The sequence below is a fragment of the Jaculus jaculus genome, chromosome X (genome assembly GCF_020740685.1).
Source record: "Jaculus jaculus isolate mJacJac1 chromosome X, mJacJac1.mat.Y.cur, whole genome shotgun sequence".
Classification (NCBI taxonomy): Eukaryota; Metazoa; Chordata; class Mammalia; order Rodentia; family Dipodidae; genus Jaculus; species Jaculus jaculus.
In genome coordinates, this window is record NC_059125.1 from 38,860,377 (window position 1) to 38,887,364 (window position 26,988).

The 26,988-nt window shown below is 39.3% G+C and overlaps 2 protein-coding genes across 2 annotated transcripts in view; both read left to right on the forward strand.

Annotated features, from left to right (window-relative positions):
• The window catches only part of Sytl5 (synaptotagmin like 5), a 334,702-nt gene that overhangs the window by 155,541 nt on the left and 152,173 nt on the right, over positions 1-26,988 (forward strand). The gene's annotated exons all lie outside the window — the stretch shown is intronic.
• LOC101599304 (histone H2A-Bbd type 1-like) lies at positions 1,824-2,174 on the forward strand. The gene has a single exon (XM_004665718.1). It carries the CDS (start codon positions 1,824-1,826, stop codon positions 2,172-2,174), a length of 351 nt encoding a protein of 116 aa, XP_004665775.1.

Sequence of the window (26,988 nt, forward strand, 5' to 3'; positions counted from 1 at the left end):
GCTGTGATCAGTAAGGAGTATTTGAATCATGGATTTCAAGGGAAACGTTTCTACTTAGAATGGTGTGGGTAGTGGCCCTTGTGTGATGTGATGCATAGAAAAAGAAGGCAGAATGACTCTGAGCACAGAAGGCCTTGGAAGGTCAGAAAGAAGTTGGCTGGGGCTTCCAAACACATTGGAGTCCCAGTGTGATGCTGGTAACTGGGTAGAGCAGGAATGCCAACTAGGGGTATGGTGGTGAAGGCCTCATTCATGGGGTAGAAAGTCAGGTCAGAAGCCCATAGACATGGGTATATGAGAAAGGGTTGCACATTATGAACCTGAGATGAGTGGGGCAGGGACATTCACATGAAAATGGAGGGTTAATAGGGAAACCAGAAGGAAGCATACAAAATAGAAATTATTGTCAGTTTTATTTAGTTTATACTTTTAATGTTTATTTTTAAATAACAAACCTTTGATTATTTGAGTTCTTCTAAAATGTCAAAAACTAGAATGGCTAATTGAGGGGTAGTGAGTAAAAATCACAATAAAAATCAACATCCCCTGCTTCACATTGGTGTTTTTGTCTGCCTCATTTTAAAAGAGGTAAAATTGTTAGGAATCTGGTTTGAAAATATGCCTTTTTAGAGATCCCTGAAGTTTATAGACATCTCATTACTGTTGTATGAAAGACAACAGAGTCTCTGGTATGTCAGTCATTTTGATTGTTCATTTGCTGGTTTTTTTTTTCAAATTTTAAATATTTTATTTATTTGCAAGGAAAGAGAGGGGGAGGGGAAGAATGGGCACCCCAGGGTCTCCTGCCACTGTAAATGAATTCCAGACACACGTGCCACTTTGTTCATCTGGTTTTACATGGGTAATGGGGGATCAAACCCAGACTGTCAGGCTTTGCCTTTAACAACTGAGCAACCGTTATAGCCCTTGCCTTTAAAAACAACTCAGATTAATTGAGAATTTAATATACTGTGGGAGGAGAGCAGATTTTGATATTTGGATGAGGAAATCTTAATGTTTTTATTTACACTTCGCCCATGATGAATTAAAGAATTAAAGCTATAAGCTTTTTCTGAACTTATATATCTCCTCCCAGACCCTTTGTCTCTTCATAAAGCTTTCTAGCAAGAAAGAAATAAAGCCTAACCTCCAGACTACACGTCACAGCACCAGAGTCTGAGAAAGGTGGCATCTATCCACATAAAATTGATTACCCAATATGCTTAATGCGTACACAATGGCTTCTTCTTCCTTGAATAACTTTCTCTGCAATGTACCTATAGGGGTATGTTTACTTCTACAATAAACCAAAATAACCCAGCTTTTAAACATCAGATAGCTATTTAATCCCTGTGTCAAGGTTTGAATTTAATGACTAATTGCCTGGCACTGCCCATGAGCCTATGGAAAACATGATATTCCAACCATTGCATATGTCTACAAGTGAGCAATAGTTTACAAGTTGAAAGAGCTCAATTATAATGCAAGGTTAGAATCCAGGGAATCTGCAGTGGTAGTCTAATGTGAGATGCAGTGTTTTAATTGAAAAACAAATTTCTTGTACATGGTTGACATTAAGTAGAAATACGTTCATCTAAAAGAGGATGAAGTCACTAGAGTGAACTGTTTCCTAGCATGGGGATTTCTAGACTGAAGCAGGGCAGGGTCAGAGCTCACTGGACACCAATGACATCACAAAGTTTAGATTATTATAACACCAGTTCCTGACCAATGAGCATCAGTCAGAGAGAGGGTATAAATACTGGTGCTTTGAGAGTCCTACTCCAGAAGAGAAGTGAGCCAAACCCAGGAAACATAGCAACATGGCAGAGAGAAGGCGTAGCCAGAGCTGTAAACCTAAGAAACAGAGCACATCCCGCTCCACAAGAGCTGAGCTGCAGTTCCCCATTAGCCGTGTGGAACGCTTCCTGCGTGATGGCAACTACTCCCAGCGGCTGAGCTCATCCACACCGGTGTTCCTTACTGGCGTCCTGGAGTACCTGACTTCTAACATCCTGGATCTGGCTGGCAAGGAGGCACACAACAAGGGCAAAAAGCGGATCACACCTGAACACATCCAGAAGGTGGTTCAAGACAACCAGCAGCTCCAACAACTGTTTGAAGATGACACCAAGACTCTGATTGCTGAGGTGCCTGAAGTCATGGAGAACTGATGATGCCAGGTCCCAGAAACTGGAGGGACCCACTCACCAGCCTCAGCCAGCCCCAGTGTCCCTCTAGCTAAGGGAGCTCATCAGACATGCTATTAAAATGACAAAACGGATGCCAGTGTTCCCAGCTCCTTTCACTCTGTCGTTTTGAGTGGGAGGTGGCCATGAGGCAACCAGGAGAGGGTGGAGGTGGAAGCTGTGTTCAGCATGGGATATTTGAATCAGTGACTTCCCTCCAGGAAAATGTTTCTAATGGGAAAGATGTGAGCTGTGGTTCTGGTGGGAGGGATGAGCTGGGGCTGATAGCAGAGGAGAGCTCATGGACTCTGAAGCACAGAGGACCTTGGGGGGCCAGAATGTGCTGGAGCTTGGCATGTATGTTGTATTCCAAATGAGATTCAGGTAACTGAAGAAGGGAGCTGGGCTGAAAACCTAGTATGTCGTGAGGAAGGTCTCAGGTGAGCAATGTGTGAGAGGAGAATGTGGAGTAGAAAAAGACTCATTGGGGGCATGAGTTTAATGGGACAAGGATGTTCATGTGAACACTGAGGAGTGAGACAGACATATTGTGGGCACGATTTTAATGGGTTAGGGACATTCACACTGAACAGTAATGGTGAAAACAGAAAGAGACACAAAGTAGGTATTATTTTAAATATTTTTATTTATTTATTTGCAAGCAGAGAGAGATAGGCGAGAGACAGAGAAAATGGGAATGCCAGGGCCTCTAGCCATTGCAAACTCCATATGCATGAACCATTCTGTGCATCTGGTTTTACGTGGGTATTGGGGAAATAAACACAGGTCGTTTGGCACTGCAGGCAAGCGCCTTAATTGCTGAACAATCTCTTCTGTCCCCCAAATAGGAAGAATTTTCTGTTTGATTTCATTGTCTGATTGATTTCATTTATATGTTTTATACCTTGCCTTACTTAAAAAGGAATTTACTTCTGGATTTATAGCTAGTGCTGAGTTATTCTGTGTGGATTATATCCTTCTCTTCTCTTGTGCTCACTGGGAAACTAAATAACCATGGTATACAAATGATTTTATGGAAGTCAGATTTATCTAAGGCATTCAATTCAAATTGTTCTTAATGGATACTGAGTGTTACTGAGCTTTTTTACCCATGTGTTCAGTTATGAACACAGTTATTCATCTCCTCCTCAGAAGAATGCCATAGCCTGTCATGATCACGTATGTCAATATGATCTGCACAATGCAGAGTTATGAAGAGCTGACATGTACGCACGTTTGGAGAGTTTTTTTTGTTGTTTTTTTTTTTTTGTTTGTTTGTTTTTGCACGACTTCCGACTGTTGGGTGAAATTTTTCCCTTGAGGAGACATGAGTACGTCTCTATTCACCCCAGACAGGACACAAACAGCAGACCAAAATACAATTAAACCAAAACCAGTTTTGGTGAATCAAGAATTTAATGGGTTACTCACAGAGCAGGGTGAGGGGTTACTTACAGGAAGGAGGAGATCCAAAATTAACCACACCACTGAGAAATTTTATCTCAGCATGGATGACCAACTCCCCATAGCTGCTCCTAGATTCTCACTGTAACCAGATTATTAGCACAGATGCTTTTCCCTCAGCTTCAGGGTGAAGACTTACTTAGAGAACATGGAGACATCAAAGCAGCCACACTACCAAGAAGTCTCATCTCATCCAGGATGACAACTTCCACATGGCTGCTTAGGTGGAACTCGTTGTACTTTGATCTTTTATCCTCTATATACCTTTTCTTTCTGAGGCTACAAGATATCATTCATTATTGTATGAAGTTATCACAGGGGTGCCTGAGAGTTCAGGTGGAGGTCTGATGACTCTCCCCACATCTTTCCTTTTTCGGGGGAGTGTAACAGGCTTAATCTCAAGAGTTTCATGAGTTCTCCTAGCTGCTTTTGGTTAAGCTGGACTAGTTTTTACTACTTTCAATGCTGAGGAATTTGTCATATACCAATCAACCCCCTCTTTCCTGCTCTTTCAACTCTTTCCAAGTCCTCTTCCACAATATTCCCTGGGACTTGGAGAAGGCAAGGTAGAAATTCATGTATGGCTAAACATTGGGCAAGTATGCCACAGCAACAGACCAGTTGAGCCTTCTTCCACCAGCAACCACTGCCCACTGCAAGATCTTCTCCTTCAACCAAGGCAGGCAGCAGTAGTAATAGCAGTGATACTCTATGGTTGCAAGCACAAACATTTAGCAGGAAATTTGACAGAGCCATCGCATCCACTAAGCAAAACGATACCAGTTGCTTCCCTACTAGGGCCCATGGCCTTCACAGCCACAGGCTTCTGACCCAGTTTACAGTATCAGATATGAACTCCTTCCTGTGGAGCAGGCCTTGAATCCAGTAAAAATGTTGTTGTGCCACTATTGCATAGGTAGGCACATCTTGCCTGGCATGTTGGTACTGTATTGCACAGGGTTCACTGGTGAGTAGAACTTTGAATAACTATTCTCCCCCCAAAAGCCTAACATAGTACTTTCCAGCAGCAGCTCGATTTCTCTATGTCCTATAACCAAAGCATGACATGCTTTCACCAATAGGGTCTTAGTTTAATTTAGTTCTGGAATGCAACCAACAACAGTGGCAATAACCTTTTATATTTGGGGAGAACTCTGAGGCCTTCCTGGCCAACAACGCTTAGGGAGCTTGCTCATCCCTTTATTCTTTCCCAGATATTCTTTCCAAATCTGTAACACAAAGATCAGTACTGTAACATGTATGTAATGAAACCATTTTACATAAGGTGGACGGGCTCTGTGAAGGCCCAACTTCATCCATTCCAAGCAGGCATCAGTTGGTCTCAGGAGTCAGAACTAAGGGAATATTTAAGAAGACCATTAGAAAGTTCCAGTACAACATTTAAAAAGTCCATTGCTTTCATCATCTGTTTCCACAAATAAAGGAAACATTGGTTGGGGACAGTGCCATGGATAGGAGGTACTACCTTATCTAGCTTTCCGTAATCCACAAACATTTTCTTTGAACTATCCTGCTTCCTCTCTCTAAGATGTTTCCATAGGGTCTCCTTGAATCTCCTCATCCCCAGGGATTACTGGGGCCCACTCAAGCCATCTGGCCCAACCCAAGGCCAAGGCTGCTATCCAGCCTGCTATAGTACCTGTCTTTGGGTTGGCTTTCCCCATTCCCTGTTTTGATAGACCCCAAGGAGCATGAACTGAACCTGCAACTCTCATCATTGCCTCTTTCTTAGCCACACCTGACTGGTCTAAACCTCTGGTTAGACCATCAATTTCCACCCCTATCATATTTTTTTGCAGTACAGAAATGAATACGGATCACTCAGGGGGGCATAATTGTTTATCCCTGGGACAACCCTAGTTCTTTTTACCTGAAGCACCCTATCATTAATACACTCTAAAAACTGTTCTTCAGGCCTTATAGAAGCTCTCTCACACAGCATTTGGCCTTCTGTCATTTTTTTTTTCCTTCAGAACTCCACGTTGACACAAATATTGCCACATTTGCTTTCTAGTGACTTGAACCTGCTTGATCCTTCTTTCATTTTCTCTAGATTGCTTTACCACTTTATGGACTTGATTTAGATGCTTCTTTTGCTTAAAAGTCTTTCCTATTCAAGTAGCTCAGTGGTAGAATACTCCCTAACTGAGGGTTTCCTGAACCATACCATCATTAATACCTTTGTCTTCATACTGAATCATGGATTGTCCTCTCATCTCTATTAAAGGTTGGATCTAATAGGCATTTTCTATCACCTTTACCTTATTATTTTATCTAATTCAGCTGCCAAATCAGAAACTAATGCAGAAGATGCTAGCCATATGTCCTTTTTCCCTTTGTTGCTCTGTTTTTATACAAATTAGTTCTTTCTATGCAGCCATCTTGGTTCAGCTGTACACCTTATTACACAATACAATGGCCAAACTACTTCTCTGACAGCCTGACAACACTTTAGTCCCTGATACACCACACACAGGGACTTCCACACATCATCAAATCCTTCAGGACATCCCTATACTCTTTTGATGTATCCCACTCAGTAAGCATGCCATCCATAACACATAGAGGAAGAAGGCCACCCTGGGATTACCTATTTGACACTCTTCCTTCTGATGGCTCAGCCTTAGTTACATGTCTTAATACTCATAGCATAACACATGTAACTGCTACCACTACCACCACAAGAAGACACACCACCAAGCACCTCACTTACCCCATGGGGAGGAGTAACCATGTCAGGCTATCCCCTGCAGATACTCACATCCCCTCACCTCATTTTAATCCCTTGTTGACAATATCCAGTACCATCCCATTGCTCCTCCCAAACTCATCTTTGGTCTTGCCATCCCTGTCCAGGTGCAATGTGTTGTGTCCTCCCAAACTTATCTTTGGTTTGGTCAGGATCCTTTTTGTGATGCCAGATGTTGTGTCCTCCTAGTTTCTCTGTTTAGACATTATTATTAGACCTCATCACTGGTTCTGTCAAGTCCATGTTTGGGTGTTAATGGGCTTTGTGAATTTTTTTTTTCTTTGGGGAGACATGAACACATGTCAGTTTACCCTAGATAAGATACAGACAGTAGGCCAAAGTACAGTTACAAAAAAACCACTGGTGAGCCAATGAATTCAATGGGGTTACTCACAGAGCAGGGTGCAGGATTACTTACAGGAAGGTGGAACCCCTAAAGTAGCCCTACCACTGACAAGTCTCATCCTAGCATGGGTGATGACCTCCCCATGGCTGCTCATAGTTGCTACCTGTGTGGGGATTACTTCTGCAGATGTTCCTCCCTCAGTCTCAGAGTGAGCACAGAGCACGAAGCACAGAGACCCTAAGGCAGCCATGCCACCAGGAAGTCTCATCCCATCCTGGATGATAATCTCTCCATGGTGGCTTAGGTGGAGATCATTGTCCCTTTTACCCTCTGTATATTCTTTCTTCCTGAGGCCATAAGACCTCATGTGTCATTGCATATAGCTATCACACCTGAGATTTCAGGTGGGGGTCTGATGACCCTCTCCATGCCTTTCCTTCAATGGGGGAATGTCAACAGGCATAATCTCATGTCTTTCATGAGTTGTCCCACCTGCTTTTGGTAAAGCTGGCAATAGTTGATTATTGCTTTCATTGTGCAGGAATTTGCCATGCAACACTGACTGTGATAAATGCTTCTCAGCAAGAGCAGGTGGATGATTGCCTCTTCTTGATCACTTCCTAGACATATCCTTCTCCTCCTTTCCCTGAAGTGAAGCAGCTGTGTGCTCAGGGCCTGGGATTTTCCTATTGCAGTGGCATTCATTGAAACATGAATGGCCCCAGAATAACCAATGCCAGAGAATTTGACATACTTAGATATTAACATGTTAGTTAAAATTGATATCTGATGTGTAAAGCTGTCTATTTGGCCTACTGCAGTCTAAAACACTTCTGTATCTGGGTAGGCCACAGGACAGCATGGAAGAGAATTAATTTAAGATAGGAGAAGCAATAATAGGTTTGTGAGCAATTCTGTGTGTTCAGGTAGTCATCTTACAGTCCATGCAGCAGTGGACTGTAATGATCACTGTGACGACTATAATGGCTGACTTCTCTGTTTCATGTGTGAGGTGAAGTTCTAGATATTGGACTTGATTGAACTTTGGTTGGCAAAGCCTTTATGTAGTCAAGAGGCTTGTGTGGATCAGCAGGATTAAAGCCCTCTCTTTGTAGATTGTGCTCAGCTGTACCTGTAGGTTTCCCAGGAAACAGGGGACATGATCAACACAGCAAATCCACCTTCTGCACATGCAAGGAATCTTATGTGTGGAAGGAGAAATGAGCCTTTGTCTTTAGAAAGGCATAAACCCAGTAGTTGGAGACCTCTGTGCTTTTCTGAAAGACAGGAAAGGAAATGGTGAGGAAAGATTCTAGCTTGGCCCCTTAGAGAGGTCACCACTGTATACTAATGCCATATTTGGAGAGGGTGCAATTAAATGTCAGTGAGAGGCTGGCATTGTAGCTTCCATATTCCTGTTAGGCTTTTAAGAAGTTCTGTGATAATATTGGTGTCAGAGAAGGCCAGGTTCTATCACAAGTCAAGTTAGCACATAATATTACCTGTTAGAATCAATAATATTACCTGTTAGAATCAATGGGCCTGGGTGGGGATGGTGGAACGTGTCTATAATTGAAGAACTCAAGGAGGTAGAGGAAGGAGGATCAGAAATTCAGGGCGGCCTTAGCTACCTAGTAAGTTTGGGGCCAATCTGTGTTATATCAGAAGGTATTTTCACAAAACCAACCCACCAAGCAAGCAAGCAAACACCACCACCAACAAAAAATCACAAAGAATCAATAGGTCTAATAGTTAAACCTGACAGAAAATTGGAGGGTAATATTTGCTTGGTGTTGGCACAAACTCAAGGCCTATAAACTAGGCTGGCCTCAAATGAAGAGCTGCCTGGGGAACAGAGTTGATTTGAAATCCCAGCTCTGCTGATTATTAGATCTAGCAGATCCCCTATAGGATATGAACTGAGCAAGATTGCTTGACTATTCAGACAATGCCTTTTATATTTCAAAAATAGGGCTCTAAAAGGAAGGGTTATTACAAGAACATCCAATGCCTTAGTTCCTAATGTGCAGATTACAAAGTGGCAGGTCAATGTCTATCAAAACAGGAGGTGATATCATTATGGCTGCAACAGTGTCTTAAAAAAAACATCAGTTGGCTGCCAACATTTCAAATCTAGATCCTACATGACTACAGTCAGATAAAGACAATTAGTTGCTACCCCTTTGAAAACAAGTTCTTGCTTCATTTCAGCCCTTACCATTCTACACTAAGTCTCCCATGTATATGACTGACACTTAAAACTACTTAAATTAATATTTCTGTTGTAATATGAAATCAAAACAGCAATTTTTGGAGAAAATTATTTTCATTTAATAAATTCATATAATACAGTACTCATCAAACTGCCTTTGATGTGAAAATGAGATTTCCCATTTTCCTTGTTTTGTTTATGACCTGATGATGCTCTTATACATAATTAGTGAGCATCTCACTGTTGAATCTTCATTAGAGTCTAATTAACACCCAGATTTGTGGGCACCATAACCAATGAGATGATTTTACTTAATTTCTATACTATAATTTTATACATTTCTATAAAACTTCCTAAATGTTGATGCTCAATTCCTTGGCCCATTATTGCAATTCAGTTAGTAACATGACCATTTAAAATTACAGTTTTCAGGCCACTGAATATTGAATTTATTTTATTGTTTTATAGGAGTGTGATTTTAAATCTAATGAATGACCATGAATAAAGTCTGTCCTTCATAGCATTTTAGTGTTTGTCTTCCAAAGTCCTTTAGAAAAGTAAAAGATTAGTTTATCATAATGTTCTAGAAGAACTGTAGGGGAAATGTCTCTAAATTTCTGCTAAAGCAAAATATACTAAAACAAACTAGTCAGCAACAGGATGGTTGTTTGGATACTGTGATTGAGATATTTGAATTTTGAAATGTAAGGTGAAGAGTTTGTGAATTTAACTGTAGAGGGTAGTGTATATCACATCATAGCAAAATAGTGAGAGGAGATGGAGAAACACTGGGTGCTGGATTTATATAGTAGGATGCTGGTTTGCTGTAGTAGGATTTGTAAGATGGCCCAACAGCTTTCATGGCTCTGAAATGAGATTAAAAAATCTGGGCTGGAGAGATGGCTTAGTGGTTAAGCAATTTCCTGTGAAGCCTATTGACCCCGGTTCGAGACTTGACTCCCCAGGACCCATGTTACCCAGATGCACAACGGGGCGCACACATTGGGAGTTTGTTTGCAGTGGCTGGAGGCCCTGGCGCGCCCATTCCCTCTCTCTCTTTCTCTCTCTCTCTGCCTCTTTCTCTCTGTGTCTGTCTTTCACTCTCAAATAAATAAATAAATAAATAAATTTTAAAAAATTACTTGTCAGCTGAGACCAGTAAGTCACAGCTTATTCAAGGTCCCATGGTTAATGTATAGCATAGCAGGAAATAGGAGCCTATTCCCTCCCCTCCGCCACCATCCATCCTGTTGCTATGTCTCTTTCTTATGCTCTGTCCTGTGAAAGAGCCTAAAGATAGAAAGTATTTGATATTCTTTGGTAAAATGAAGCTCATTTATACTCATGTGTTAAGGTTGTTCTGATTTCTAGGAACATACTTAGAAATCCATAAGAATTTTTATTTGTGTTTTACTTGGATCTTCACAGTCAAGTTAGGAGAAAAGGATGATTTTATAGTCTAGGTTTTTGGACTTTGCAAACTGAAGTCTTGTTCTCTTGTGTATTTTGTTCAGCTTCACAGTTAAAGTGTTCTGTATATTCTGACTGTAGCCACTACCATGTTCTCAAAAGTTATTATGTGAGGACATGATAAACTCAGACCCAAGAACTTATTCTCTGAAGTAACCAAGGTCCTTTCTTTCCTCACTGGACTTTGGGAGAGTGTTTCTTCATTGAAAGCAGAAACCCATGTCCTGCAGCTCATTGTAGATCTTCAGGGAAGCACTAGTGTACATCAAAAACTAGCTATAATGTTACTCCAGACTTTAGTTATCTAGAGATTGTGGAATTGTCCACAAGTTTACGTGTTGTAAACCTTGTGGCTGTGGAAATACAAGTTTGTTAAAAAAGAATTCAATTTGGCTAAACAAATTTGTAATAATTAAATTATTAATTTATAACAGAAGTAATTCTAGATAATATGGTCAATAAAGCTGTTTTAGTTTAAGAAAAAAATACCTAACAATCATAAAAATGTATGATTATGTTAGCAATTCTACACTAGAATTCTCCAGACAACAAAACAGAACACACAGAGAGAGAGAGAGAGAGAGAGAGAGAGAGAGAGAGAGAGAGAGAGAGAACAGGAGAGAAAGAGAGAGGGTGAGCGAGCAGGGGAGAAAGAGAGAGGGAGAGAGGGAGAGATTTATTATTGAAATTGGTTTGCTCAATTGTAAAGGGCAAAATATACCACAATCTGCAAGTTTGATTCCAGGCAATTTGGATGTATAATTAAATCTGTAAAGGGGTAAAGAGTAAAAGAGATAGTATAGGTCCCAATCTGAATCTGTAAGCCACCAAGTCATGAATGTTGATGTTCAGTTATAGAGAAAGCTACATGTCTCAGCATAGAGTACTCCTTCCAACTTTTTGTTCCTTTTAGGCTCTCACTGAATTGGATGAGGTTCACCCACATTGGTAAAAATGAGCTTGAGTTAGCCTACATATTCAAATGCTAATATTTTTCAGAGGTATTGTCATAGACAAACACAAGCAGACTTATATTTTGCCAATTGTCAGGGGGATCCATTAGTTCTCTCAAATGACAGGCAAAACCAATCATGAAAAAACAAAATATAGAGCCAAGTGTGGTGGCTCACACCTATAGTTCCAGTATTCAGGAGACTGAGGTAGGAGGAATACTGTGAGTTTGAGGCCATTCTGGACTACGGAGTGAGTTTCAGGTCAGTTTGGGCTCAACCAAGTGAGACACTGATCCAAAAAATATTAAGCTGGTCTTGTTTGCCAATGATTTGTATAATTAATGTGCATTTAAATTCTTAACATGATTATATGAGACATAAAATGTCAGAGTTCCTTTCATTTAAGAAATTATATAAACTAATAATGTTGGGTGTGGTGGTGCAAGTCTTTAATCCCAGCATTTGGGAGGCAGAGGTAAGAGGATTACCATGAGTTAGAGGCCACCCTGAGACTACATACTGAATTCCTGGTCAGCCTGAGACCCTACCTCAAAAATAAAAAGAGAAAAATAAATTTTATAAACTAATAAATCATTCAGAAGTAGGAAAACATGGCACACATAATCAGAGGTGTATACATTTTTGAATTACAGACACAGAGAAAGGCATACAGGCTGAGAAAAATAGAATGTGGAACTTCCATTCTGGAATTTCAAGCATAGTAAAGAGTAAACACAGAAATAGAAAACATTGGTCCAGATATTTAAGTTAAAAAAAACAACTAAATATTGTCCTCTTAAAGGCTGTAGAATTTTTTAATTTTTTATATTTTTTATTAACAACTTCCATGATTGTACATAATATTCCATGGTAATTCCCTCCCTCCTCCACCCACTTTCCCCTTTGAAACACCATTCATCATATCCCCTTCTCTCAATCAGTCTCCCTTTAATATTTTTTAGTTATTATTTATTATTTATTTGAGAGCGACAGACACAGAGAGAAAGACAGATAGAGGGAGAGAGAGAGAATGGGCGCGCCAGGGCTTCCAGCCTCTGCAAACGAACTCCAGACGCCTGCGCCCCCTTGTGCATCTGGATAACATGGGACCTGGGGAACCGAGCCTCGAACCGGGATCCTTAGGCTTCACAGGCAAGCGCTTAACCACTAAGCCATCTCTCCAGCCCCTCTCCCTTTAATTTTTATGTCATGATCTTTTGCTCCTTTTATGATGGTCTTGTGTAGGTTGTGTCAGGCACTGTGAGGTCATGGATATCCAGGCCATTTTGTGACTAGAGGAGTAGTTGTAAGGAGTCCTACCCTCCCTTTGGTTCTTACTTTCTTTCTGCCACTTCTTCCACAGTGGACCCTGAGTCATGGAAGGTATGATAGAGATATTGCAGTGCTGAGCACTGCTGTCCCTTCTTCCAAGCACCATGATGCCTTCTGAGTCATTCCAAGGTAACTGCTATCTGAAAAGAGAAGATTCTCTACCAAAAGTGAGAGTATCATTAATATATAGGTATGAACATTAAGAGAAGTGCTTACTGGGCAGTTTGATGAGCATAGTATATATATACATTTAGCCAGACAGCAGCAGACATTACACCCCTAGGGCTCATAACTACCCCTGTTTTAGGTTTTCAGTATCAGGGATGTATTCCCTCCAATGGGGCTGGTCTCCAGTCCAATTAGAAGACAGTTGGTTTCCACCATGACAAACATGCCACTATTGCACCTGTTGGCTCATTTGGCCTGGCTGGCAAAATATATATAGAGAGAAAGAGGTAGATATATATAGAGTGAAGAAATGGGCATGCCAGGGCCTCAAGCCACTGTGAGGGAACTTCAGATGTATGTGCCACTTTATGCATCTGGCTTACATGGATCCTGCCTGAAGAATTGAACCTGGGTCCTTTGGCTTCACAGACAAGTGCCATAACTACTAAGGCTTCTCTCCAGTCTATAATTTTTTAATTAAATTTTATTTATTTAAGAGAGGGAAAGAGAGAGAGAGAATGAATATGGGCATACCAGGGCCTGCAGCCACTGCAAGCAAACTCTAGACATGTGTCACCTTGTGCATCTGGCTTGTGTGGGTCATGGGGAATAGAACCTGGGTCCTTTGGCATTGTAGGCAAGCACCTTAACTGCTAAACAATCTCTCCAGTTTGGCTGTGGTATTCTTAATTGACTTGAGCTCAAAAACATATAAACAAGCAAAAAGACTGACAAAGCAGATTATCCATTATTTCTCTCCCAGGCTCTAAAATAAAAATTATTATTCAATCCTACCAACATTGCAAAATATTTTATGAGGTACTATATAAAACAAATAGTGCTAGACGCTCAGAAAACTGAAACTAGGAAGAGTCAGAAACATTCTATGGGTGATTTGGATTCATGTCAAAGAGTCAACAAAAGATGTACATGAGCTTAAAACAAATGAAATGTACATAGAAAAAAGTATTGAAACTTTTATGGCTCTGACAGGTGAATGCATTTGGAGTTTGGTTTGATTTCTAAAATAACTAAGTAATAATTTTAGAACAAGGGTTAAATCATGACATTCATACACACACACACACACACACACACATATATATATATATATATATATACATATATATATATATATATAGTAAACATTTTTGTGATATTAATTTTTTATTGTTTGCTTCAGATAGGTCATTTTTTTAGATAAGCTCTCACTCTAGCACAGGATGACCTTGAATTCACTCAATAGTCCAGACTGGCCTCAAACTCATAGTAATCCTCCTATCTCAGCTACCTAAATGCTAGGATTAAAGGTATGAACCATCACACTCGAGACAGGATCTTCTTATGTAGCATTGGTATTGAATTTGTGAATTTCAGCTTCCTGTATGATAAGTTGTCATACCTGGCAAGATATAGTAAAAGGTTTTGTTTGTTTTAACAGACATGCCACTATTGCCCCTATTGGATCATTTGGTCTGGCTGGCTAAATTTAAGGTTTGCAGTTTCCATTGTTATTTATCTCCATTGGTGAATTCACTCTCCCATAGAGCTGCATTCAGTTTTGCTTTTCCAGCTATCTGCCATCGGTCTACATGGAAGAGGTTTTCAGCTCAGCTCCAGAAGGATTTCTCAGTGAACTTGCAGCCAAAGTATGTGGAGTCTTCAGCAATAGGATCTTACCATCTATTACTGGTAGGAAACCAAGAGGCCCAGCAATGGTCTGTACTGTTTTGGGGACATCAGGGACCTCCCTGGCCCCTCACTGGAAGGTATCCCATTCCTGGCACTGAAAGTTTTCTAGTAATAATCTATGACTTCTCTTTTTGTCCCCATTCCAATCTCACAAAACTCCTTCACAATTTGTACCCTTCTCACTTTCATATCTTTTTTTATTAAGAACTTTCATATATGAACATACTGTAATTTGGTTCTTTTTTGTGACCCATAGAGTTTAATTAGGATTGTTTGTATGAGTATGGATGGTAAGTTATTTTCTAGGCCATTGTCAATTTACCACTGGATACATCATAGAAGAAAAAGTCTCCCTCCACCTCTTGCAACCATTAACTGCTGATAGCTCCTTTTGGAGAATTGGAGCCTCATGAGTCCCTACTACATCCATGATGGTTATGAGCTCATTCTTATGCAGGAAACCACAGCTTTTGTGAGATTATGTGTATAATAGCTACTTTTTATCCACAAGTTAGTATTCCACAGCATACCTCCTTATCCTCTGGCTCTTACATACTTTCCCATTTAAGGATATGTACACAAAATTTATTTATTCTCAGCCATTTTGTTCCAGCTATTTGTCTCTGCATTGTCCTCTGCCCATTGCTAGACTGAGGCAAATGTGTATTGTATGTGGGATAGATATTAATTTCACTGGGCCAGAATGTCAATTTTGTTTGGCTGGATAATGACTTCAAAAAGCATTCAGCTTCTGACTAAATATATTAATATTTGGCAAAGAAAACATTTAGATACGATTAATTGAAATATTTTTGAGGTGAAGGGATTAACCTGGATTATATGGATGAGACATGAATTTAAGTGCACATGTACTTATTGAGGAAGATAAAGTAAGGAGATTTAACACAGAAGAAAATATAACTGTTATGATTTGGATATAAAGTGTCTTCCCGGCTGGTGATGCTATTGAGAGGTGACTGTATCATAGGGGCACTAATCTCATCAATGAATTAATACATTGATAATTTCATAGCTTAGTGGACTAGTAGGAACTGAGGCCTAGTTGGAGGAAGTGGGTCACTGATTCCTGCATCTAAAAAGCACATCTTATGTCTGGCCCCTTCTCTGTTTTTTTTTTTTTTGTTTGTTTGTTTCTCTTTCTAATTCTCTCTCTCTTTCCTTCCCTCTCTTCTTCCTCCCCTTTCTTCTTTTTCTCCACCTTCTCTTCTGCTCTCTCTCTCCATCCTGCCCTATTTTTCTGTTTACTGTGAGATAAATAGCTTAGCTCTACCATGTGATCTTCATCGTGATGTTCTGCCTCACTTCAGGACCAAAAACAATGTGGCAAAGCAACCATAAGTGGACTGAAACCTTTGAAACCAAAATCAAAATAATTCTCCCCCTATTAAGTATTTTATCTCAGACATTTTATCACAATGATGAACGACTAACACAGTGAATAATGAAGTTAGTGTCATGCAATTGGCCTTGATGATGCAGAAAGGGTCATATATTAGTTGTTTTTCTCATTGCTGGCACAAAATACCTGACAAATTTCATTTTAAGTAAGGGGGAGTTTATTTCACCTAACAGTTCTAGGCTACAATCCATCAGATGTGGAAAGGCATGGTGTCATGGGCTTGAAGCCGAGCTGGTCATATTTAACCTATGCGGAGGAAGCAGAAAGAGGTGAATTCCAGTGCTCTCTCAGCTTTCTTATTAAAAAAATATTTTATTTATTTGAGAATGAGAATTGTGTAATATTACAGCTGTTTTTTAAACAATTATTTTTTTCTTTATTTGTGAGGAGAGAGAGAGAGAGAGAGAGAGAGAGAGAGAGAGAGAGAGAGAGAAAAGAGACCAGAAGGAAGAGATGGATAAGAAAAAGAAAGGTATGTATTGAGAGAGATAAGACAGTGACAGAGTGATAGGGACTTAAGGAGAGACAGGACAGAAACAGACAGATAAACAATACACACCTTATTTCAGGAGAGAGTCAGAAAGAAAGAGGGGGCACCTAGGGATGCTTTATATCTGTTCAATTATGGGAAGGGGAAATTCTCTGTGAGGGGAGAAGGCCTTGGGAGACATGTGGATGTGTGAAGATATGCTTAGGGAATGAATCAGGCTAGCTTGACCTCCCTTTAAGACCTTGGAAATCATCAGTTTTGGCTATTTGGGAGAAGGGAGACGTTCTGAGACCCTACTACTTATAAGATTTGTAGAAGAGATGACATTTGGATATTTACTTCTCAAAATTAGTCAGGCTTAGGAAATACTTAGGTTTTCTGTGTAACTAACTGCTTTAACAAAGCATGGAACAAAACATATTGACTTGTCTAGTAGGAAAATACCCTTTAATTCTCTTCAAAATAAAGTAGCAAAATGTAGTCTCTACAATAGATCTTTCATATTGCACAATATGTAACCAAATTATTCAATATGCAAACAAATTGAAAAGTATTACCCATAGATAAGGAACTATGATGTTAGAAACAAACTCAAAAATGCCTAGTTGTTGAGTTTATTATAGAAAAAATTGCAAAGACTTATGTTCAAATAATAGAGGGAAAATATATTTAAAGAATGAAAGGCTAATAAGGTCTTAACTAATATACAGAGTGAATTTCAGAAGGACAATGGAAATTATAAAAAATTAATTGGACATTTTATAATACTATTGTAATAATCAAAGTGAAGACCACACTAGAAGGAAATGGCTAAAGAGTCAGTGAATTTGAAGTTTGATGAGAAGTAATTAGCCCATGAGATCTGCAAACAAAACAAAGCATAAATCTTTGAAGTTTTTCTTCTCTCTCTTTTTTTTTTTTTTGGTAGTGGGGATAAGATAGGTAAGAAGAAATAGAAATAGCCAATAAATATTTAAATATATGTTCAACATCCTTAGCTATCAGTTAAATGCAAATTAAAACTCCATTGAGATTCTATCCTAGACCAGTCAGCATGGTTATCATCAAAAAAATCTAATAAAATATCCTGGTGTAAATAGTGTAAATTGGCCTAGCTAGTGAGGAAATAAGTATGGAGGTTCCTCAAAAAGCTAAAAGTAGAGCTATCTTATCCACCCACACCACTCCTGGTCATATGCAAAATCATGGAAATCAGCACACTATAAATATATCTATGTTTATGCATTATTCACCATTGCCAAGAAAATAAAAGTCTTACTATATATATATATTATAATATATATATAAAATATATATTATAATATATATATATATTTTATATATGCCACATTGAATGAAATTATGTCATTTGCAGGAAAATGGATGGAACTAGAAATCAGCATACTAAGTAAAATTAGTCAGACACAGAAAGAAAAATATTATAGTTCTCTAGTACTATAAAAGCATATTTTTGCTTACCAGGTGTGGTGGCTCACACCTGTAATCCCAAAACTGGGAAACTGTGAACTGCCATGAGTTTGAGGCCAGTCTGGACTGCATAGATAGTATGTACTAGGTCTGTGTGGGCTATAAAGTAAGAGCTTGTCTTAGAATATAAGACAACAATTTCTCTCAAACATGGAATCTCTCTCTTACTGAGTATACATATGTGTGTATGTCATGAAAGTATGAAGTATAAAAGAAACTATGATAGATAAGAAAGGTTTAAAGGCACAAGAGAGAAGGGAACAAAAGGGGGAGTAATGGGGGAAAGATAAAATGATATAGGTGGAATGTATATTTAAACACACACACACACGAATTTATATATGACAGAGAAAGACAAAAACTGAAAAGAGAAAAAAAAAAAAAACGTGAAAGGAAACTTTGGGACTGATGGTTCACTACCAGGAAAAGCAGCACAGGTTGCTAGCCTTGACTTAGCACTGGTCATAGTCAATAACACTTAAACTTTGGACCAACCTGAGGCTTACCTCAGTCACAGTAGGCTCAACCACCAGGGGACTGGTCCCTCTCTGGCCAAAGTGACAATAGCTGTGGAGTAACAGAGTTCTTTCAAACAAGAAGTCTTATATAAACTGTTTAAAGCAAACCAGGCTCAGGCTGCACCTTCAGGATCCAGAGAAAACAGTTGCCAATTATCCTACAGTTTTCTCATGTGTTCATAGAGTGTTCTAGATAGTGGCTGCTCACATAAATCCAGCTGGCTATCTGATCTATAGTCCTATTGCTCAAAGTAATCAGGGCAGCTAGGAAGTGTCCTGCAGCTGCTAATTATGGAGTGAAATTTCCCCGTTCTCAAAGTCTTTGCTTTGTTATAGAAAAAGTGAGCATCAAAAGGTCTGCTTACAATATAAAGTTAAAGAATTTTTTCTTAAAACTAATAGTGATTTTAATATATTTTAGAAGTAAAAGTGCTTAACATCTGTCCATTGTCCCACAGAGGAATGGGTCCCTCTTATTTGTCTCATTATAAGCTCTAAAACAATTTTACTTCATAGTCAATATAGTGTCATGGTTAAGTACACTGACTTATGGTTAGCTTATGAGTCTACCATTTATTAATTCAGTGGCTATGGGCTAACTAATCATTTTGTTCCTTTGTAATATGTGTATATGAATATTATTTTATTATTATTAATTTGTGGTAATTGTAGGATATGATATGAGTAAAACACATTGGTGCTTGACACCTTGTTGTTCTTACTTTCCCCACTCAGTTCCTATAAAAATAGAATTATTTATGGGTGAAAAAGACTATTACAAATGAATCACCTTCAAAAAATTGGTAGAAAAAGTGTATCATGTAAAGATCTTAAATGTGCTTTAAAAGACGAAATTAGTCACCTTTCCCCTCTTTATTGTCACTGAGCTCTGTAGATACTACCTGCTACATAGAATCACTGTCTACTGAAAGTAAACATTTCTGTGTGGTACTGGGTGTGTTTAAAGTGTAAACATTTTGTGGGAACATGGGAAACTGGTTTTTCTAGTTCCCGTATCAAGCACTTCATGAGGGTCAAGTAGTCCTGAATTCTACAGTTGATGTGTCTGAAAGAAAACTGAGCCTACAAAAATGTCCCAACCTTCAAACTGAGGTAAGACCAATGTGCTTAAGGATCTCTAGTGTGCTCTCTGATTTCTTGATGTTTTTTTTTTTCGATTTTGTATGATTTACTGTCAGAAAAAAATATTTTATTTTCTATAGAAAGCGAAAGGGAAATATCTATGTAGAAGAGGCATTTTGACCATTAGGCTGCTGTAAGTGTGGCAGATCAGGATGGGAAATGTAAGTATTTTCTCTTCATCAGCACATAATCCCCAAAGTGAAATATTATGATAGATCTCACTGAAAAATGAGTGTATCTATGAACAAGTAGATATTCTATTAATATGAAGAAATCAAGGACATACTAAAAATTCTATGCCATTTTACCAAAACTGCCCATACCTCAACTTATAAGATAGAAAGTCCTCTTGCTCTTATTTCAAAGATTGCATTTAGCACAATTGAATTATATTTGTATCCAATCTCATTCTTTACCTTCTATTCTTCCGTTTTATTTATTTATTTGGGGGAGATAGATAGATAGATAGATAGATAGATAGATAGAGAGAGAGAGAGAGAGAATGGGTGTGCCAAGGACTCTAGCCACTGCAAGTGAACTCCAGTTGCATGTGCCACCTTGAGTATCCTGGAGAATCGAACCTGGGTCCTTTTGCTTTGCAAGCAAGCACCTTAACTTCTAAGGCATCTCTCTATCCCCATTCTTCTTTCTTTGACAAGATCTCACACTTGTAGACCAGGCCTGCAACTCATTATATAACTCAGACTGGCCTAAAACTCACAATAATCTTCCTGTCTCAGCCTCCCAAGTACTGGGATACAGGATAAGTCTCATTCTATTTCAATTATATATATTAATTATACATAATGATTGGTTTCTTTATGGCATTTTAACACATGCATACAACATATTCTGTTCATGTTCACCCTTTATTGTCCTGTCTGTCTCCCTCCCTCTTCGGATGATCCCTTTCATTTTCCTAACTAGTCCTCCTACTTTCCTGACATTTTTTTTGTTGACACAATGAGTTTAATTAGGGTTGTTATATGAACATGAGTAAGGAGTTATTTATAGGAGCACGAGAAGTTTAACAGTTGCTATAGAACTTAAGAAACTATCTCCCCCAGCAACTATAGATCCTCAGGGAGGGGTGTGAAATTGTGTGGCCCTTACCCTATCAAAGGTTACTTGCCTATAAATCCTCAGTCAGCCTCATTCATGGTATGGACAAGTATTTAATATTAATATACATTTAGTTAATATATTAGTAAACACTGAAAAATCCTATAGTAAGTACAACATGAATGTAGTATTTTTAATAGCAAAAGGAAATGAGATATTGACAATAAATATTAATGTATTCTGGAAAGATTTACCTGGATTTTTTTTCTTTAAAATAGAATGTTTTGATCAGTAATATTATTATTTCTCATTTATGAGAAAGATTTGTATTGGTTTGTTGAGACAGTGTAGCACACAGCTTCAGGTTCATTGAGATAAACTTTCAGACCAGGCACAGTTATAGAGGAAGGGATTTATTGAAGCTGACAGATCCAGGGGAAGTTCCATAATGGCAGAAGAAGCTAGCCTGCCTTCACAGGCCCAAGCAGACAGAGAGAAGCGCAAGTCTAAAGGTCAAAAGCCACAGCACACTTCAGGAACTCCAGATAAGCACACTTTGCATATCTTTAGATTGAAATCTGAAACCCACCCACCACACCTTAAGATCACCCAGTGACATTGCCTCCAGCAGGTGGCTACAGATGCAAACTACAAAAAAAAAAACAAAAAAAAAAACCTGAATATATTGGGGGCCATCTATTCTATTCAAACCACCACATTCCACCCCTGGCCCCCAGTAGATTTATAACCATCACACATTGTAAATTGTACTCAGTTCAATTTCAAAAGTCCCCACAGTCTTGACCAATTTAAGATATTAAGGCCTGTAAAAGCAAACAAGTTAAACATTTCTAACATATAAAGGCACAGAGTAAACATTTTCAACTGGTATAAGGCATAGCAAGGAGAGACTAAAACAATGCAAACTCAACAAACATAAAACTTCTGCAGTTCAAGTCCAATACAACCAGAGACTGACAGTCTCCAGATTTTCCAATTCCGTCCCTCCAGATGGGCAGAGTAGCCAGGGAAACACTTCCATCCCAGGCCAACAGTGCACTCCATGGTAGCATTTGCACAGTCCTGGTATATCCAAAACTTCTTGAGGTCTTCATGCAAATCATGGTCCATTTTCCAAAGGCTCTTTCAGCCTATCAGGGCATCAGGCCCTACCTCATACCACTCTCAGTGGCAGCTCCTGGAAGTGTGTGCAATTTACGACCACTCCTCATAGTTTTCATGCTTCTGAAACCAATACCAGGTGTGTAGGACACAGCCATATTCTTAATTCACAGACAAAATAAATCATAACCTTGAAAAGCAGGTTCCTTCTCCAGTCAACTCTTTCCAAAAGTGTTTGCATTTCTATGATAGTCTTTCCTCAGGCAGCCTTTCCATGGTAAAGCAATTGGGCCATCTTCTTTTAAGATTGCTAATGTGTTTGACAATAGCAGATTCAGTAACCTAAAACCAGTCCCAGTGCCTGTAATATTAACTTGCTTGAGGTTTTCCATCTTAAAATCTTAAATCTTTCAATCCAATATCTTTTGCCAAGCACATCAGTCCATTACAAATTTAACATTGATCAAACTCTCTGGTCCTGGGCAGCAGGATGCAGCCAACCCTTATGCCAATAGCCCAGTTCCAACAAAGTTCTCTGCAGTCTTTCCTTCCCCTTAGAAAGTTCATAAGCCAAGCCTCGAAGTTCAATGCTGTCTGCACTTAGCATTCTCAGACTCTCATCAGAATAGTCCATAAAACTTGGTTTACCACTCCAGAAGACATCTTCAGCTGCAAGCACCAAGTCCATGCCTATTCCTCCAAAACAAAGGTTCCAAAAGATCAACATCCACATGGCCAGGTACATCTCAGCCCATTCCTCAGTACCAAGTTCTGTAGCAGACAGCTTCAGGTTCACTGAGATGAACTTTCAGACCAGGCACAATTATGGAGGAAGGGATTTATTGAAGCTGACAGATCCAGGGAAAGTTCCGTAATGGCAGAAGAAGCTAGCCTGCCTTCACAGGCCCAAGCAGACAGAGAGAAGCACAAGCCTAAAGGTCAAAAGCCACAGCACACTTCAGGAACTCCAGCTAAGCACACTTTGTATATCTTTAGATTGAAATCTGAAACCCACCCACCACACATTAAGATCCACCCAGTGACATTGCCTCCAGCAGGTGGCCACAGATGCAAACTACAAAAAAACAACTGAATATATTGGGGGCCATCTATTCTATTCAAACCACCACAAACGAGGTTTCACTATTTAGCCATGGGTAGCCTGGAAATTGCTATGTAACCCAGGTTTATGTCAAGCTTAAGGCAATATTTTTGCCTCAGTTTTGAGTGCTGAAATTACATATGTATACCACAACAAACTAATCAAAATATATATTTTCAACAATTCAAACTCTATTCTTTTTTATTATTAAATAGGTTTTTACTCAGCAAATACAGTCAATTTGGTACCATTATTAGGCTCATCCATTACCTACCTTTTACCCTTGGCCCCTCCTTGTTGAAGTATATAGGTCATGCATCCTGGAGTTACCCCACAGTTATGGGTAGGATAAATGTCTGCATATCATGACACAACATGTTGCTCTGACATTCTTTCCGCCCCTTCTTCCGCAAAATTTCCCTGAGCCATGTTGGGTTCATTTTTGGTCTGCTTCAGTGATGGGTCTATTTGGGTGTTGGGGGCCTCTAGGTCTCTGGATCTCTGATTTGGTAGGAGTTGATTTTTCTGTGTTGATCTCCTTCACCCTTGTGCTGGTACAGCACCCTTGCTTGTTTTGCCAATTGTTCTTAGTTTCAGCCAGGGCCCTTTAGAGGTATGATGGGGTGGCTCTCTCCTTAGGATCTACATCTATCTGAAAAAGAGAAGCACATTCTCTAATGGAGACTAAGTTAGCACCAGACAAACGAGATAACCCTTACTTATTTATAGAGAATTTAATAGGTATAGGCTCTCTTGTAGCACATGATTGGAGGTAGCTTGAAAATGGACAGTGGGCTTATGTTTGTATATGGTTCTAACTTGTTTCCCAGCTCCAGCTATGGATCCTGTACCACTGAGGGGATCAGTTAGCCGAATCAAGAGCAGTTGGTTTCCCACCATGGCTGTGTGCCACTATTGCACTTTGTGAGCATCAAGACAGGTTATTTTCTGCTAAGTAGGTGAGACCATGAGTTGCTTGGATAAATATTGGTCATTTTCCCCCAGTCGCCCATGTAGCACCTTCTGGCACTAGATGTGCTGACTGTCTGGGGACTGACTCTCTTCCAGCTTCCAGCCAAGCCATTCCATTATATGTGTCAACTTCATAAGGTGTCTACAGCAGTAGGGTCTTACCACTAACCTTTGGTGGGTCATCAAGTACTCTGACAGAAATCTGTGTTCCTTTTAGGAAACCTTCTGGGTCTCTCTGATCAAAAGCTCATTGTGGATGATAGCCACATTCTTGTGATGGGACTTACAGGTCAGTGCCCACTAAGAAAAGGAAGAAGAAGATAACTAATATAAAGGAGATAGAAGAGAGAGAGAGATATGGAGAAAGGGAGACTGTAGAAGATTAAGGTCAGTCTTCATCATACCCTCTCCAGTGTCTTGTGGGTCAGGTGTTCCCTCTAAGGCCTGGTGAAGGTTCAGCCATTTGGTCTGCCTTTCAGGATGTAGAATTTTATGGTACCATTGCTATTTAGGTCTAGATTTGTGTTTCCCACCCCCTCCCTTCCCCACCCCTCCCTCCCCACCCATCCTATTGTCTAGTCCACAAAATGCTTCCTTGGCATGTAAGGCATCTTGGGTAGATTCAGGTTAGGTGCTGTAGATGAGTGAGACTATGTGGTTATTTTTTCTGTGATTGGGTAAGTTCGCTGAGAATGATCTGTTCCAGGTTCACCCATTTTTCCTCAAATTTTATTGTGTCATTTTTTTCTTACTGCTGTATAGAATTCCATTGTGTAGATATACCACCTCTTAGTTATCCATTCTTCTAGTGATGGACCATCTGGGTTGATTCCAGCTCTTAGCTATTATGAATTTAGCCACTACAAGCATGGTTGAGCAAATCTCTCTGGGCTGTGGTTTGAAGGTTTTAGGGTAGATGCCCAATAAGGGAATAACTGGGTCTGTTGTTACCTCTATAGTCAGCTTTTTCAGGAGTCTTCAGATTGCTTTTCAAAGTGATGGTACCATCTTGCATTCCCACCAACAGTGGATGAGTGTTCCTACTTCTCAACATCCTCGCCAGCATTTATTTTCATTTGATTTATTCATGTTTGCTATCCTTACTGAGGTAAGGTGGAATCTCATAGTTGTTTTAATTTGCATTTCCCTGATGATTAGGGATGATGAACATTTTCTTAAGTGTGTGTTTGTCATCTGTATTTCTTCCTCTGTGAACTGCCTGTTGAGCTCTTTGCCTAATTTTGTGAGTGGGGTGTTTGATTTTTTACTGTTTAGAATTTTGAGTTCTTTGTAGATTCTAGAGATTAGGCCTCTGTCAGTTGGATAACCAGCAAATATTTTCTCCCATTCTGTGGGTAATATATTGGCTTTGCTTATTGTATGCTTGTCTGTAAAGAAACTCTTCAGCTTCATGTGATCCCATTGGTTGAGTGGGTATTTAAGATCTTGAGCTACTGGGGTTTTGTTCAGGAAACCTTTTTCCATGCCTATATCATGGATAGTACTTCCTAAATTTTCTTCCAGTAGTATTCGAGTTTCTGGTCTTATATTGAGGTCTTTGATCCATTTGGCTTGAGTGTAGTGCATGGCGAAATGTGTGGATCATGTTTTAATTTCCTGCATATGGTTATCCAGTTTGTCCAGCACCATTTGTTGAAGATGCTGTCTTTTTTCCAGCCTATATTGTTAGGGCCCTTGTCAAATATCAAATAGCTATACTTGCTTGACCCAAAGTCTGGGTCCTAAAGTCTATTCCATTGGTTTATACTCCTGCTTTTATGCCAGTACCATGCTGTTTTTAGTACTATGGCTTTGTAATATAGCTTTAGATCAGGTATGGTGATGCCTGCAAAGATATTTCTTTTGCTGAGGATATGTTTGGATATGCGAAGCCTTATGCCTTTGTATATGAAATTTGAGATCATTTTTTCTATCTCTGTGAAGAACACTGTTGGGATTTTAATTGGAATGGCCTTAAATCTGTATATTGCCTTTGGTAGGATTGCCATCTTCACAATGTTAATTCTGCTTATCCAGGAACATGGGAAGTCTTTCCATTTTCTCAAGTCCTCCTCAATTTCTGTTTTGAGTGTTTTTATATTTTTGTTGTATATATCTTTCATTTCCTTGGTTAACATTATTCCAAGGTGTTTTATTAATTTTTTTTTGTTATTGAAAATGGGACCATGTCCCTTATTTCTTCCTCTGTATCTTTGTCATTGCATATACAAAGGCTACTGATTTTGTGCATTGATTTTGTATCCTCCTACTTTGCTGTAGGAGTTAATCACCTTCAGGAGTTTTGGTGTGGAGTCTCTCGGGTCTCTTACATATACAATTGTCATGAGCGAATAGAGCTAACTTAACTTCTTCCTTTCCAAATTGTATCCCTTTTATTTCTGTCTCCTGTCTTATTGCTTGAGGTAGGACTTCCAGTACTATATTGAAGAGCAGAGGTGAGAGTGGATAACCCTGTCTTGTTCCTGATGTTAATGGGAATTCCTCCAGTCTCTCTCCATTAAGTATTACTTGCGCCTTCAGATCTTTGTATATTGCCTTTATTATGTTAAGATATGTACCAACCATGCCAATTCTCTCCAATGTTTTGATCATGAAGTGATGTTGTATCTTGTCAAAGGCCTTGTCTGCATCTATTGAATGATCATTTGGTTTTTATGTTTAACCTTGTTTATGTAGTGTATTACATTGACAGATTTCCATATGTTGAACCACCCTTGTGTTCCTGGGATGAATCCCACTAGGTCAAGGTGAATAATGATTTTGATGTGTTGTTTGATTTGGTTTGTGAGGATTTTGTTCAGGATCTTTGCATTTAAGTTCATTAGGGAAATAGGCCAGTGATTTTCTTTTCTTGTGGCATCTCTGCCTGGTTTTGGAGTTAGGGTGATACTAGCTTCATAAAAGGAGTTGGGTAGCTTTCCCTGTTCTTCAATTGTGTGGCACAGTTTTAGGAAGATTGGTTTGAGTTCTTCCATGAAGGTTTGATAGAATTCAGGTGAGAAGGCCATCTGGTCCTGGACTCTTCTTTTTGGGGATGTTCTTTATTACTTTTTC